The following is a 13,313-nucleotide window of genomic DNA, read 5'->3' on the forward strand; positions in this document are numbered from 1 at the left end:
GCGGGGACACTCGCGGGGACACTCACGGGGATACTCGTGGGGACACTCACGGAGGCATTCTCAGGGACATTCTCGGGGGCTTCGGCGCTCCCCGAGCCCCCCGAGAGGTTTCGGGGGCCGTGTGGATGTTGCGTGGGGTCATGAGCGACCCCACGGCACGACCGGAACGTTCGTGCGCGAGCGGAACGTTCGTGCAGAGCCGCGTTTCCCGGACGGTGACTGTTGGGAGGGACCAAAATGGCGGCGCCCAGCGCCGAGGGAGCGGCAGTGGTGGCGGGGGAGGGGAATCGAGCGCGGCCGCCCCCCGTCACCCCCCGGCAGATCCGCGACCTCATCGACGGCGGCATCGCCACCGAGGGACCCGGGCCCGGCGGGTGAGGGGCAGCGGCGGGAGGGACTCGCTGGAGCCGGGGCTGGGGTCGGGGTGAGGCCCAGCGGTGTGGCGCCGAGAGAGGGGAGGAGGGCTGGGGTCTCTTCAGGGAATTGGAAACTCCTCGGCGTTACTTGGAGTCCTGTGGGAGGGAGTTGGAGTCGGCGGGAGCGTGGCTGGAGGGGACTGGGATGTTCTGGGAATTATTATTGGGGAGGGATAGCGGGAAAAGAGGGTGATGGGGTGGGCTGGGAAGCACGGGGAGTGCTGGGAACTGGGGGGTGCTGGGAGGGGGTACTGGTGGGATTAAGGGACACTGGGAGGGCCTACTGGTGGGACGAGGAGGCAGTGGGAATACTGGAGAGACTGTGGGGTGCTGGGAATATTGGAGAGACTCCCAGGAGCACTGGGAATACTGGAAGTACAAGGAAGCAGTAGTGCAAACAGCTGCCGGGACACTGGGAGGCAGCAGCGGGCACTGGGAGGGTACTGGAGGCACTGGGAGGACAGCCCAGGTAAGTGACCTGTGGAGTCCCCGTGGCCTGAACCGGCCACGTAGTGGTCACAGTGGTCACACCCTGAGGGGGCACTGGGAGTCCCAGGGGTTACTGGTGAGCGCTGGGGAGACTGGGAGGCACTGCAGGCACAGGGCGCTGAGCTCTGGGGGCATCTCAGGGGCACCCTTGTCCCAACCATCCCTGGATTTTGGCTCATGGAAGGGTGTTGGGAAGAGGCCAAAGAGCAGCCATGGCGTCGGCATTCCAGCCTCGGGATCGACATTCCAGCCACGGATTCTGGTCTTGGGAGCATCCCAGACTTCAGTCCTCAATCTGCCCTCACTGGACTTGGAGAACAAATCCCTGTTCCCTCCTTGTCCCATTAAATCCCAACTGGCACATCTGTCAGCTGCTGGGGACACGTTCAAGGCACACCTGGCGTTGCATTTATTCATTGTTTTGTTAGGAATTAATTAAAAAGTGGGAATGAGGAGCTCTGGAGAAGGTCCTTGTCAGGAAAAGCCTGAGGGATGGAGGGTTAGGAATTGCTCTGTGCTTTCTTTTATCAATGGAATCATTCCAGGAGTTTTCCTTGCTGGCTTTTCCTTTTAGGAAAGACACATCCGACTGCTCAGAGCCGGCTAATGGACCTTCCCAAATGGAGGCTCTTTCCTTGGAGTCAGCCAGCAGGGAAGCCTATTTCAGCAGAGTGGAAACATTCACCATATCCTTTGGGATGCTGTAGATTCCACCTGGGAGTTGTGGGGGAAGGGATCCAGAGGGATCATTGATCCAACTCCCGTTCTTGCACAGACACCCCAAAATCCCACCCTGTCCCTGAGAGTTGTCCAGACACTCCTGGAGTGTGACCATTCCCTGGGGAGCCTTTTCCAATGCCCCACCACCCTCTGGGGGAAGAACTTTTTCCCAAAATCCAGCCTTTTCTTAAAATCCAGCCTTTTCCTAAAATCCTCCCTGGCACAGCTCCAGCCATTCCCCGTTTCCCTGCCCTGCTCCCAGGGAGCAGATCCCTGCCTGTCCCTCTGCTTCCCTTCCTGAGGAAGCTGCAGCCTGCTCCAAGCTCTCCCTTTCTTTCTCCCAGCTTCTCCCCAGCCAGAACCAGGGGAATTTTGTGGGATTTCCTCCTTGACAGGCTCACCCGCTGAAGTGGGCGGGCAAACCCCACGCGCTGTCCCCGCTGGTGTGCGCCAGGTTTGGCTGGGTCAACGTGGAGTGTGACATGCTGAGGTGCTCCAGCTGCCAGGCCTACCTGTGCATGAGCCTGCAGCTCGCCTTCGACCTCAGCAACTGTGCGTAGGGATGGGCCAGGATTCCGGGATTTCGGGATTTCGGGATGCAGGGGTGTGTCCCGGCTGGGGTTGGGTGTTTGGGGTGTCTGGGCAAACAGCTCAAGGTGAATACGTGGTGTTTAGTTGGGGGGAATGGGATAACAAATCCTGTTGCTGTTGTCAGGGGTGGGTTAGGATGGGAGAATTCCAGCTGGAAGATGTTGTGGAATTGTAGAGAGTTTGGGTTGGAAGGGATCTTAAAGGTCATCATGTTCTAGCCCCTTGTCGGAGGAATGGTGGTTCCAGGGAGTGGTGGTTCCAGGGAATGGTGGTTCCAGGGAATGGTGGTTCCAAGGAATGGTGGTTCCAAGGAATGGTGGTTCCAGGGAATGGTGGTTCCAGGGAATGGTGGTTCCAAGGAATGGTGGTTCCAAGGAATGGTGGTTCCAGGGAATGATGGCCCCAAGGAGTGATGGTCCCAGGTGACACTTTACCGTGCCATAAATCGAGTCTCTCCTGATGGGAGAGAATTTGCTGAAAGTTCTTGCAAGGAGTTTAAAGGATAAAGCGAGACGTCTTCTGTAGTTCCAATGCTTCCAGAGAGTTGTTTATTAAATCTTATCAGAGGAACTGAGCCACCAGCTTGACCCAGGTACAGCATGGAAGGAGGAAAAGTAGGAGTGAGAGCGAGAGAGAGCAGTTATCAAGATTTACACAGCCTTTTAAAGACATTTTAAACGATAGTTACTAAAAACGTCCATTATTTTCATTTTCTTACCAATTATTCAGTAACACGAGCAGGAACTGCGGAATTTTCTATCCAATCAATCCAAACTACTTTTACTGCAGAATATGGAGTAGCAGAAGAAGGAGAAGAAGGTTTAGAGAACAACAACAATCCTCCATTTTGGTATTTTTTACTCTTATCTATTTACTACAAAGAGAAGCCCAAAACCTCTCAATTTTTCACCCTGTGACAATCTCACACAGTAGTCTATCACCTAATTCACACCACTGCATTTTCTAGTTCTTGTCTGACTGTTGGTAATTTTTTCCAAGGTTTAAAGCTAAACCAGTGTTGTCCAGCGGGGTAGAAACCCTTAGAAACAGGCAGAGAAATATTCTCGGCACTCCTACATCAGGGAATGATGATCTTAGGGAATGATGGTCCCAGGGAAAAATGGTTCCAAGGAATTATGACTTCAAGGAATGATTGTCCCAGGGAATGATGGCCCCAAGGAGTGATGGTTCCAAGGAGTGATGGTCCCAGGGCATGATGATCTCAGGGCATGATGGCCCCAAGGAACGATGGTCCTAAGGAATGATGGTTTCAGGGAAAAATGGTTCCAAGGAATGATGGCCCCAGGGAATGATGGTTCCAGGGAATTATGGTTTTAGGGAATGATTGTCCTGGGGAATGATGGCCCCAAGGAGTGATGGTTCCAAGGAATGGTGGTCCCAAGGAATGATGGTTCCAGGGCATAATGGTCCCAAGGAATGGTGGTCCTAAGGAATGATGGTCCCAGGGAAAAATGATTCCAAGGAATTATGGTTTCAGGAAATGATTCTCCCAGGGAATAATGGTCCCAAGGAGTGATGGTTCCAAGGAATGGTGGTCCTAAGGAATGATGGTCCCAGGGAAAAATGGTTCCAAGGAATTATGGTTCCAAGGAAATGATTCTCCCAGGGAATAATGGTTCCAAGGAATGATGGTTTCAGGGAATGATTGTCCCAGGGAAAAATGGTTCCAAGGAGTGATGGTCCCAGGGAATGGTGGCCCCAAGGAGTGATGGTCCCAGGGAATGGTGGCCCCAAGGAGTGATGGTTCCAAGGAATGGTGGCCCCAAGGAACGATGGTCCTAAGGAATTATGGTTTCAGGGAAAAATGGTTCCAAGGAATTCTGATCCCAGGGAAAGATGGTCCTAGGGAATAATGGTTCCAAGGAATGATGGTTCCAGGGAATGATGGTTCCAAGGAGTGATGGTTCCAAGGAATGGTGGTCCCAGGGAATGATGGTTCCAAGGAGTGATGGTCCCAGGGCATGATGATCTCAGGGCATGATGGCCCCAAGGAGTGATGGTCCTAAGGAATGATGGTTTCAGGGAAAAATGGTTCCAAGGAATTCTGATCCCAGGGAATAATGGTTCCAAGGAATGATGGTTTCAGGGAATGATTGTCCTGGGGAATGATGGCCCCAAGGAGTGATGGTCCCAAGGAATGATGGTTCCAGGGAATAATGGTTCCAAGGAATGGTGGTTCCAGGGAGTGATGGTCCTAAGGAATGATGGTCCCAGGGAAAAATGGTTCCAAGGAACTATGGTTCCAGGAAATGATTCTTCCAGGGAATAATGGTTCCAAGGAATGATGGTTTCAGGGAATGATTGTCCCAGGGAATGATGGTTCCAAGGATTGATGGTCCCAGGGCATGATGATCTCAGGGCATGATGGCCCCAAGGAACGATGGTCCTAAGGAATGATGGTTTCAGGGAAAAATGGTTCCAAGGAATTCTGATCCCAGGGAGAGATGGTCCCAGGGAAAAATGGTTCCAAGGAATGATGGTTTCAGGGAATGACTGTCCTGGGGAATGATGGCCCCAAGCAGTGATGGTCCCAAGGAATGGTGGTCTCAGGGCATGGTGGTCTCAGGGCATGATGGTCCTAAGGAATGATGGTTTCAGGGAGCAATGGTTCCAAGGAATTCTGGTCCCAGGGAATGGTGATCTCAGGGAATGATGGTCCCAGGGAATGATGGAATTCTCACTGGAAAAAATGTCTTTTTTCTACTGGGATGAAACCTTTCCCACTGCACCCTGTCCCCACTGCTCCTTGTCTTCTCCATGGAAGGGAGACCCTCCCCCCTCTTTGTATCCATCCTTTAAGGACTGGGAAACCCCAGTGAGGTTCCACCTGAGCCTTCTCTTCTCATGGAATCATGGAATGGAGTCCCAGGATGGTTTGGGTTGGAAAGGACCTTAAAGATCATCCCACTTCATCCCCAGCCATGGGCAGGGACACCTCCCACTATCCCAGGCTGCTCCAAGCCCTGTCCAACCTGGCCCAGAACATTCCAGATCCATGAGGATCATTTATTCCAAGTGCCTGAGCACTTCGGGACTGACCAAACCTTACATCAGATCCAGGGAATTATCCAAAACCATCTGACACACTTCCAGGCTTGGGGCATCCATCATCTCTTGGAATATTCCAGAGTTGGATCATCCTTTTGGTAAAGAAATAATTCCTAATGTTGAGCCTGAGCCACCCCTGGTGCAGCTTTGAGCCATTCCCATGCTGGAATGCTGTGCCAGTCCTACCACAGGATCCCAGGGAGAAGAGCTCAGCACTTCCCTCCTCAGGAAGGTGCAGAATTCACCCCTCATCCTCCTTTTCTTCAAACAACTCCAGGACCTTCAGCCTCTTCCAGGTTTTCCAGCTGTTTCTCTGGCCTTGTTGCCCTCTGGATGCATTTAAGGATCTGAACATCCTTTTAAAAATTTTCTTTCCCAATTCCTGCATCTTCTGCCCTGATCCTCCAGTGAATTTTTCCAGGATGGCGCTCACCGAGGCCACTCAGACAGAAATTACATTGTTGAGATTTAATTAATAAACTCCTTATTATCCCACCAGGAAGTGTCATCCCCACTCCTCAATTTTCCTGGCTGCAATTCCTTGCTCCTGCTCCCTGGAGGTGAACAGGGAGCACATTCCTGCTGCCTGCCAGGTGCAGCGTGGCTCGTGGGAATACTGAGCCTTTCCTTTTGGGTCACTCAATATCAACATTCCCTGTTTGTTCAGATTATCTCTGTTAAATAAACCTTGGCCTAATTATCCGTTGGGAATCACGCTGGGTTAGGAAAACCTAAAATAATCAAAGATTGGGAAGAAGGCATCGAAAATCAAATTGGAAGAGAAATGATTTGGTTGTGAAAGTGTGAATAAGTGAAATTAAATGTCAGATCCGTTTTTTTGGGGGAAGTTTGATTTCCAGACATGGCTGGGATTTGGCTCCTATAGCCAGGGTGGAGGGATCAGCTTAGCCAGGGATTGGCAGCATCCCAGGAGGAAAAACTGGCAGGATCCAGCGGGTTCTGTGCCCGTGGTTGGCTTGGGCTGGTTTTCCACAGGCTCCCCTGCTCCTGTGCCTGGGAACGGGAGGGATTTTGGCTGTGGGCACATGGAACTGCTGAGGTGACATTTGCTGTTCCGGGGCTGCCTGAGGGAGCCTGGAATTCCTCGTGGTGGGAAGAGGAAGGGAGGGAGGTCTGAGGTGAAGCTTCAGGCTCTGCAGCCTTCAGCGTCTGAGGGAAGCTTTCCCATCCTGGTGGCTTCCTCTCCTGGGTTGGTTTTCCCAGCCATTCCCTGAGGAGGTGGCTCCGCAGGGAAGTATTCCTGAGTTTTTCCCTGCAGACAAGGAGCGCTGTGAGGAGCTCAGGAAGGCCCTGTGCACTGCCCACGAGAAGTTCTGCTTCTGGCCAGACAGCCCCTGCCCAGGTTGGTGCCTCGGATTCCTGCAGGATCCAGCGTTATTCCCATTTTTCCCCCTCCTTTCTGTTGTTATTCCTGTCATCACACTCTCCTTTTCCCTGTGGGAATGATGAAACACAACAGGAAATTAATGTCCCTGAGCAGCCTCAGCAAATAAAAGCCCCAGGGCTGTATCCAGCTCTTCCTAGCCTTTGGATGCCTCTGGAACAGTTAAAGCGGTTTTCGAGTTGTAACTGGGAGGGGACGGGGGAGGTTGGATGTCATGGAATGCTCAGAGAGGGGTAGATCCTAACTTTGAAGCCGTGCTGCTTGGGAATGCTGTGAATGGAAGAGGCTGTGCTGAACTTTTCCTTTAAAAGCTAAAAAAAAAATTACGGAATTGTTGGGATTGGAAGGGACCTCAGAGCCCCTCCAGTGCCACCCCTGCCATGGGCAGGGACACCTCCCACTGTGCCAGGCTGCTCCAGCCCCAATGTCCAGCCTGGCCTTGGACACTTCCAGGGATCCAGGGGCAGCCCCAGCTGCTCTGGGAATTCCATTCCAGCCCCTCCCCACCCTCCCAGCCAGGAATTCCTTCCCAAGATCCCATCTAAACTTTCCCTCCTTCTGCTTAAGGTCATTCCCTCGTATCCTGTCACTACGTTTGTGTGGACACCCTGGCCGGGCTCGTGTCCCCCCTTTCCCTGTGGGATAAGGAGGGCTTGGGAAGGCTGAGCACAGCTTTTCCTCTCACCAGATCGCTTTGCCAGGCTGCTGGTGGATGAGCCCCGAGTCCTTCTCCAGGACTTCCTGGATCGCTTCCAGAGCTTGTGTCAGCTGGAGCTGCAGCTGCCCTCCCTCAGACCAGAAGACCTGAAAAACATGGTGAGTTCCCTCCTGCTCCCAAAATCTGGAGCATTCCAGGCTCCGGTGATGATCCCAGGCGCACCCAAAATCAGGGATTTCAGCTTCTGTGTGTGAGGGATCTGCTCCCACCTTGTTTTTTCCCTTGGACATTCCCCATGTGATGGTTCCACCATGGAAACATGTAAAAAAGGAGTTTGGAATGGCTCATCAGCTGGGAAGTGGGCTGTAGTGTCTGCTTCCCACTCTGGACCTTTCCCAGTGTCCAGGATTCTCTGTGGTGCCTGGGAGAAGTGATTTGGGATCCCACAGACTCCTTTGGGAGCTCCAAGCACTCCATGAGGAGTGGCAGCCCACAGATTGCTCCTTTAGCTGGGATGCCACATGACTGGAGACGGGAATGTGGGATGCCAGAGGCTGCCCTGGGCCAGAGGTGTGGGCAGAGCCCTGGGAAGGTGAAGGAGCCCGAGGAGGCTCCTTAGGCAGGAGGGAAAAGCAGGAACAGCCGGGAACAAGTGTGGAATTGCCTCCCTGTTGGAACCTGTCCTGGCCCTGCCCTGCTCCAGCCAAGTCTGGCTCATTGGATACTCTCTTGGCAGGGAACAGATGGCTCTGGGCAGCCAGGAGCCATGTGGGATCCAGGGAATCTTCATCCATTCAGCACAGCCACAGGGGTGTTTTAGGGCTGGCTGAGCTCGGAAACCACCGGAGACTCCCAAAACCACGGCAGAAATGGGACCTGCTCCACTGCTTGGGGGAGCAGATGGTGCCTGGGCAGATTTCATGGAATGGGGAGCCAGAGGGAAGGAGGAAACCATTGCTCTGAGTGACTTTTCCCTGTTAACCAGAGCTGAGCGTGCCAGATGATGCAATTCCAGGGGGTGGAAAAGGGATTTTTCTCCATGTGGGACACGATTTGGGAGTAAAACCAGTGCATTTTATCCCTGTGCTCGCAGTCCCTGACAGAGGAAAGGATCACTCGGCTCCTCCAGCTCATCGGGGAGGAGCTGGAGCACAAAGGAACAGAGGGAGAGAAGCCTCCCGGGAAGTTTTCCACGGAAATCCTGCAGGTGCACGTTCCCGCCTGTATCCTGGCGCTGTGTGGCTGGACCTGCAGGTGGGCAGGGCTGCAGGGATGGGCCTGGAATGTCCCTCACACTCTGGGCTTGCCATGAAAGCTGTTGGAGGCTTGAGGAACGTGGAATGTTCCTCCTGGGCAATGTTCAGTATCCCCTATTTCACTATTTTTGTGTTTTCCCTCTTTTCCATGATGCTCCCACTTCCCTCATTTCAGTGTTTTCCTGTTTTCCCTCTTTTTCACTATGCTTCTGCCTACCTTATTTTATTTCCCCATTTTCCCCTCTTTTTCACTCTGATCCTGCTTCCCTTATTTAACTATTTGCACACTTTTCCACTACATTTCTGCTTCCCTTTTTTCACCATTTTCCTATCTTCCCTCTTTTTTCCCCTCTGTTCCTGCTTCCTGGCAAGGCAAAATGCAATTGAGCCAGTTTAAATCAACATCATGGATTGGCTTTGATGGACTTCTTTCTCTGACTTTTCCAAGCCCAGGCTTATCCCTGATGACCTCTCCTGACTTTCCCCATCCCTGGAAGTCTGTCCAAAGCCATGTTGGATGTGGCTTGGAGCAGCCTGGGATAGTGGGAGGTGTCCCTGCGCATGAGGGGTTGGAATGAGAGGATCTTTATGTCCCTGCCAACCCATCCCAGGATTCCATGAGGATTCCATGAGGATTCCATGACTTGGCTCTGTCCCCACAGTGCTGCCTCCGGCTCCGTGAACCTCTCTGTGATCACCTGCTCGCGCTGCATGAGGAAGGTGGGGTTGTGGGGCTTCCACCAGCTGGAATCTGCAGCTCCAGAGCCAGATTCCTGCGGCTCCAGCAGCACCACCCCGGCTGCTCCCGAGCGCTTCCCGCCCGTTCTCACATCCCCACGCAGGATGCTCACACGGAGCCAGGATCCGGGATCTGAGCAGGTACATCCTGGCATCGCTGGGCGGTGCAGGGACACCTGGCCAACTCCAGGTGCTCCGAATCCCGGGCTGCCCTCATCCACATCCAATGGACACATCCTTGTGGTGGGAAGAGCTCCTGTGGGATGGCTGAGGAGGATTGGAGCCGGACAGGGCCCCCTTGGTGACCAGAGGAGCTCCGTTAATTCCATGTTTTTCCCCCCAGCAGCACGAGAAGAGCCCATCCCCAGCTGTGTCCCGCCCACGGGTTTGGGATTCTCCCAACTCCATCGACCGGGGCGAGTTGGATGGGACCAGCCCCACTCTGAGGAGCCGCCCTGTGACCCGGAGCATGGGACAGGGGGACAGTGTGGAAGTGCCATCCAGCCCTGTGCGCAGGGCCAAGCGGGCACGGCTCTGCTCTTCCAGCAGCTCGGTGAGTGATGGGGGCACAGGGATGCAGGCAGGGTGCTCCTGAGCCGGGGATTTGGTGGTGTCCCCCTAGCTGGCTCAGGGCTGGGGTTTGGGCACGGAGAGGTTTTCTTGGAGTCTGTTTAAACCATCCCATCGTTGTGTCCCTTCTCTGTCACCTCCTCACTTCCCAGGACGCTTCCCTGAGGAGCTTCTTTCACCCCAGCTCTCAGCACCGCGATTGGTGTCCCTGGGTCAACACCGGGGAGGGAGAGGAATCCCTGGAAGATGCTGCATCCCAGATGGAGAAGGAGCCTGGGAAGGCTGAGCCAGGCTGGGAAGTGGTGCTGAAGAAGCTCCTTGGCATCCGAAAATGTGACACAGTGCCTGAGGCAGAGCCAGTGGTGAGCATCCCAAACCAGAATGCTGCTTGCCCAGGCAGCAAAATTTTGGGCTGGATGGGCTTTGTTTGGGCTAGACACAATCCCAGCCAGGTGACAAGGACCAAACTGCAGAGGCTGAGCTTCCCCTCCGGCATTCCCACAGCCAGGCTCCGTCCCATGCCAGGCTGGGATGCTCGGGGGCTGCTATAAATAACAGCCATTCCCAAGCGCCTCGGCACTGCTCAAGATCCAGTTTCATTCCATGTCCCCAGAGCTCCTCTCTGCAGCCATCCTGATTCCTGGCTCCAGGTTCTTGGATTGCCAGGTTTGCCGAGCCAGGGGAACAGAGCTGAGGCCACAACTCCCTCCCCAAGTGGCTGTGGAGCAGCTGCTGCCTCCCTGGATCTCATTATCCACTTGGATTCCTCCTGCCAGCTCCTTCCTGCTTTGCTTGGAGCTCAGAGGAGCAGTGGAACATTCCTGCTTCAGGATTTGTCCTGGATTTTGTGTGATTTGTGTCCCCAACAGGTCCCTTGTAGTGGGAGGTGTTCCTGCCCACGGCAGGGGGTTGGAACTGGGTGATCTTTAAGGTCCCTTCCAACCCAACCCATTCCATGATTCCGTGATTCTGGCTCTGCCTTGTGCCAGGAAAGCTCCAGACAGTCCAGTGGGACCAGTCACAAGTCAGAGGCACCAGACCCAGCTGGAGCAGGGGATGGTTGGAGTCCCTTCCTGCTTTTTGGGGTCCTTTCCTGCTTGTTGGAGTCCCTTCCTGCTTCTTGAGAGTCCCTTCTTGCTTGTAGTCTCCTTGTTTTCCCCTCCAGCTGGCAAATGGGGATCATGAAGATCAGGAACAAACTGCTGTCCTGGCAGCCAGCTGGGATATTTTGGATGGTTTTTTGCTGCAGTTTCTCCTCGTGCCCTTTGCCACTGGCAGTTGCAGGTCCTGTTCCAGTGCTTTGACCTCTGGATGTTGCTTTGTTCTGTCTCTTCCAGAGTCTCTCGGAGAAGTCCTGCAAGGTGTTCCGCATTTTCCGGCAGTGGGAGAGCATGAATTCCTCCTGAGCAGGCCACTGCCTCTGGAAACCAGCACAGGGCATCAGGAGAGATCCAACCTCTCTGTCGTTCCTGCAGCAGCTCCGTGCCCTGGGAAGGGGATCCGAGGAAGCTCCACGCCAAACAGAGCCCTGGCCACGCTGGGATCCCCTTCCCTGACTGCCTTCCTGAAGCCCCTGCCTTCACAAACTGCTGCTGTGTCCCTCAGCTCTGAGGGCTGGAGCTGGGATGTGCCACGGGCGCGTGGGGTGACGAGGGGACACCGTCACCTCTGAGGTGTCCGTGGTGTCCGGCCGTGTCCCGCCGCCGGCAGCGCACGGAAGTGACGCCAGGTGGGAATAAACATTTCATTTTTATTGTTTTGCTTTTTCCTTCCTGCTGGTGTGGTGCTTTTTCCCAGGGCAGGAGGAGCTCGGGAGCTGGTGTAGCTCCTGTATCCCTTGGGGTTCTTGTTCTTGTGGGATCAACGTCTGGCTGCCTCCCTGTTTCCTACTCCACATCTTCTTGTCTTGTTTGCCTGTTGTGGGTGTTTTTCCATTGCCTCAATCCCTGGCCACTGCTGGTGGCCAGTTTGGGGGAATAAATCCCCCAGGTTGGAGGCTAGGACGCAGCCAAAAGCTGGGAAGAGTTTCCATGGCTTGGGCTGCTGGGAAGGGAGTGGTCTCCATGGAAGGGAGAGAAGAAGCCAAGAGAGGAGACAGTGCTGTCATTTCCGACCTTGAGGATGTTGGGGAAGGGGCTTTGGGAAGGGCTGAGATTCCACAGACAGCCCTGCACAGTTGGATCTCCTCACTCCAGGTCTGTGGATATGGGTGGAGGCACGGGGATATGTCTTTTATTTTTTTTTTTTTTTGAGGAAAGGAGCTCCTGCCTCGGTTTCCCCAGCCCCGGCTTCGAGGTTTCATCCTGCCTCATTCCCTTGGAGGAATTTTCTGGCCATGCTGTGCCTGGAAATGCAGGGGCTGCCTTGGTCAGGGCTGATCCGAGCTCTCCCTGAGCCCCAAAAACTTGGGGGTGCACCAGCCCACCTGGGGGCTTCTCCTGGGATCCACTGTTCTGGGATAGGTGTATCCCTCTTGGGCAGGAATCCCATGGGAAGCAGCAGGACCTGAGTTTGGGTGAATTCCCTTCTCTTCCTAAGGGGATTCTAATTAAAAGGGCCTTAACGAGGGGCTGCTTCACCCCCATGGCCCTGCTGGGCTGGGAGTTGGGGTGAAGATGGGGGATACCCCTGATCCAGAGGGGTGAGGATGGGCTGGGAAGTGCCTGGGATGGGCAAGGAAGAGCCCCTTTTCCAGCTGCCTGGACCTACAGATCCCTCTGTTCCCCACAGCCCCCCATGGTTTCCCCATTCCTTACATCTCCCCTCAACTCTGGCTCCCGACAGCTTCCAGTGATTTCCAGCAGCTCCCCATGGCTCCCCCTATTCCCTACATTCACTCTCCATGGATTCCGATGCCCTCCTTGCTCCCCCCATCTCCCTTTTGCTCCATGATCAGGGAACCACCCTGCAAATCATGGGATGCACCCATTCCAGGGAGGATGATACCCCCATTCCAGGGTGGGAAAGGCCAGCCACAACCCCTGCATCCCAATTTCCAGACCCAGGAGGGCTCAGAGGGTCCCCAAAATTCCCTCTGCACTCGCATCCCGAGGTCTGGGTGCTGGCCTTAAGGCATTCCAAAAAGGAACGGGGTGCTGTTGTAGTCCCTAAAAGCCTGGAATAATCCCTGTTGCAAAATTGGTGTTTCACAGATGGAATACCAGCATTCCAGGAAATTATGGTAAAATCCTTATTTTCCCTGTCTAGTTCTCCCAGTTGCTTTGAGCCAGTCAGGGAATATTGTGGCCTGGGAAATACAGGACCCTCTATCCCAAATTTTCCAGCTGCTCTGCTCAAATATAACCCTGTCCCCCTCCCAAATTCCCCCTTGGAATGTGGGGGGTGGATTTGAGTCCCCTCTGGTGGTGTCACCTCCTGCCCCTGCCAGACTCAGGGCTTGT

General features: G+C 54.2%; 1 protein-coding gene and 1 long non-coding RNA gene across 3 annotated transcripts; both read left to right on the forward strand.

The window, feature by feature from the left end:
* Positions 1–5: 5 nt before the first annotated feature.
* On the forward strand, positions 6–11,680 carry ZC3HC1 (zinc finger C3HC-type containing 1). Of its 2 annotated transcripts, none has more exons than XM_032105678.1 (10): positions 6–374; positions 1,480–1,591; positions 2,027–2,177; positions 6,565–6,648; positions 7,379–7,506; positions 8,442–8,602; positions 9,267–9,483; positions 9,686–9,895; positions 10,065–10,274; positions 11,250–11,680. In XM_032105678.1, the coding sequence occupies exons 1-10, from the start codon at positions 238–240 to the stop codon at positions 11,316–11,318; spliced, it is 1,479 nt and encodes a 492-aa protein (XP_031961569.1). In that variant the 5' UTR covers positions 6–237; the 3' UTR covers positions 11,319–11,680. The 2 variants fall into 2 exon arrangements, with proteins under 2 accessions (XP_031961569.1, XP_031961570.1); XM_032105679.1 differs by having other exon boundaries at positions 8–374; positions 9,689–9,895.
* On the forward strand, positions 2,236–3,636 carry LOC116442541. Its single transcript, XR_004239589.1, has 2 exons — positions 2,236–2,638; positions 3,379–3,636. It is a non-coding gene; the product is annotated as an uncharacterized LOC116442541 (long non-coding RNA).
* Positions 11,681–13,313: the final 1,633 nt, after the last annotated feature.

Source organism: Corvus moneduloides, chromosome 4, assembly GCF_009650955.1.
Source record: "Corvus moneduloides isolate bCorMon1 chromosome 4, bCorMon1.pri, whole genome shotgun sequence".
NCBI classification, from domain to species: Eukaryota; Metazoa; Chordata; class Aves; order Passeriformes; family Corvidae; genus Corvus; species Corvus moneduloides.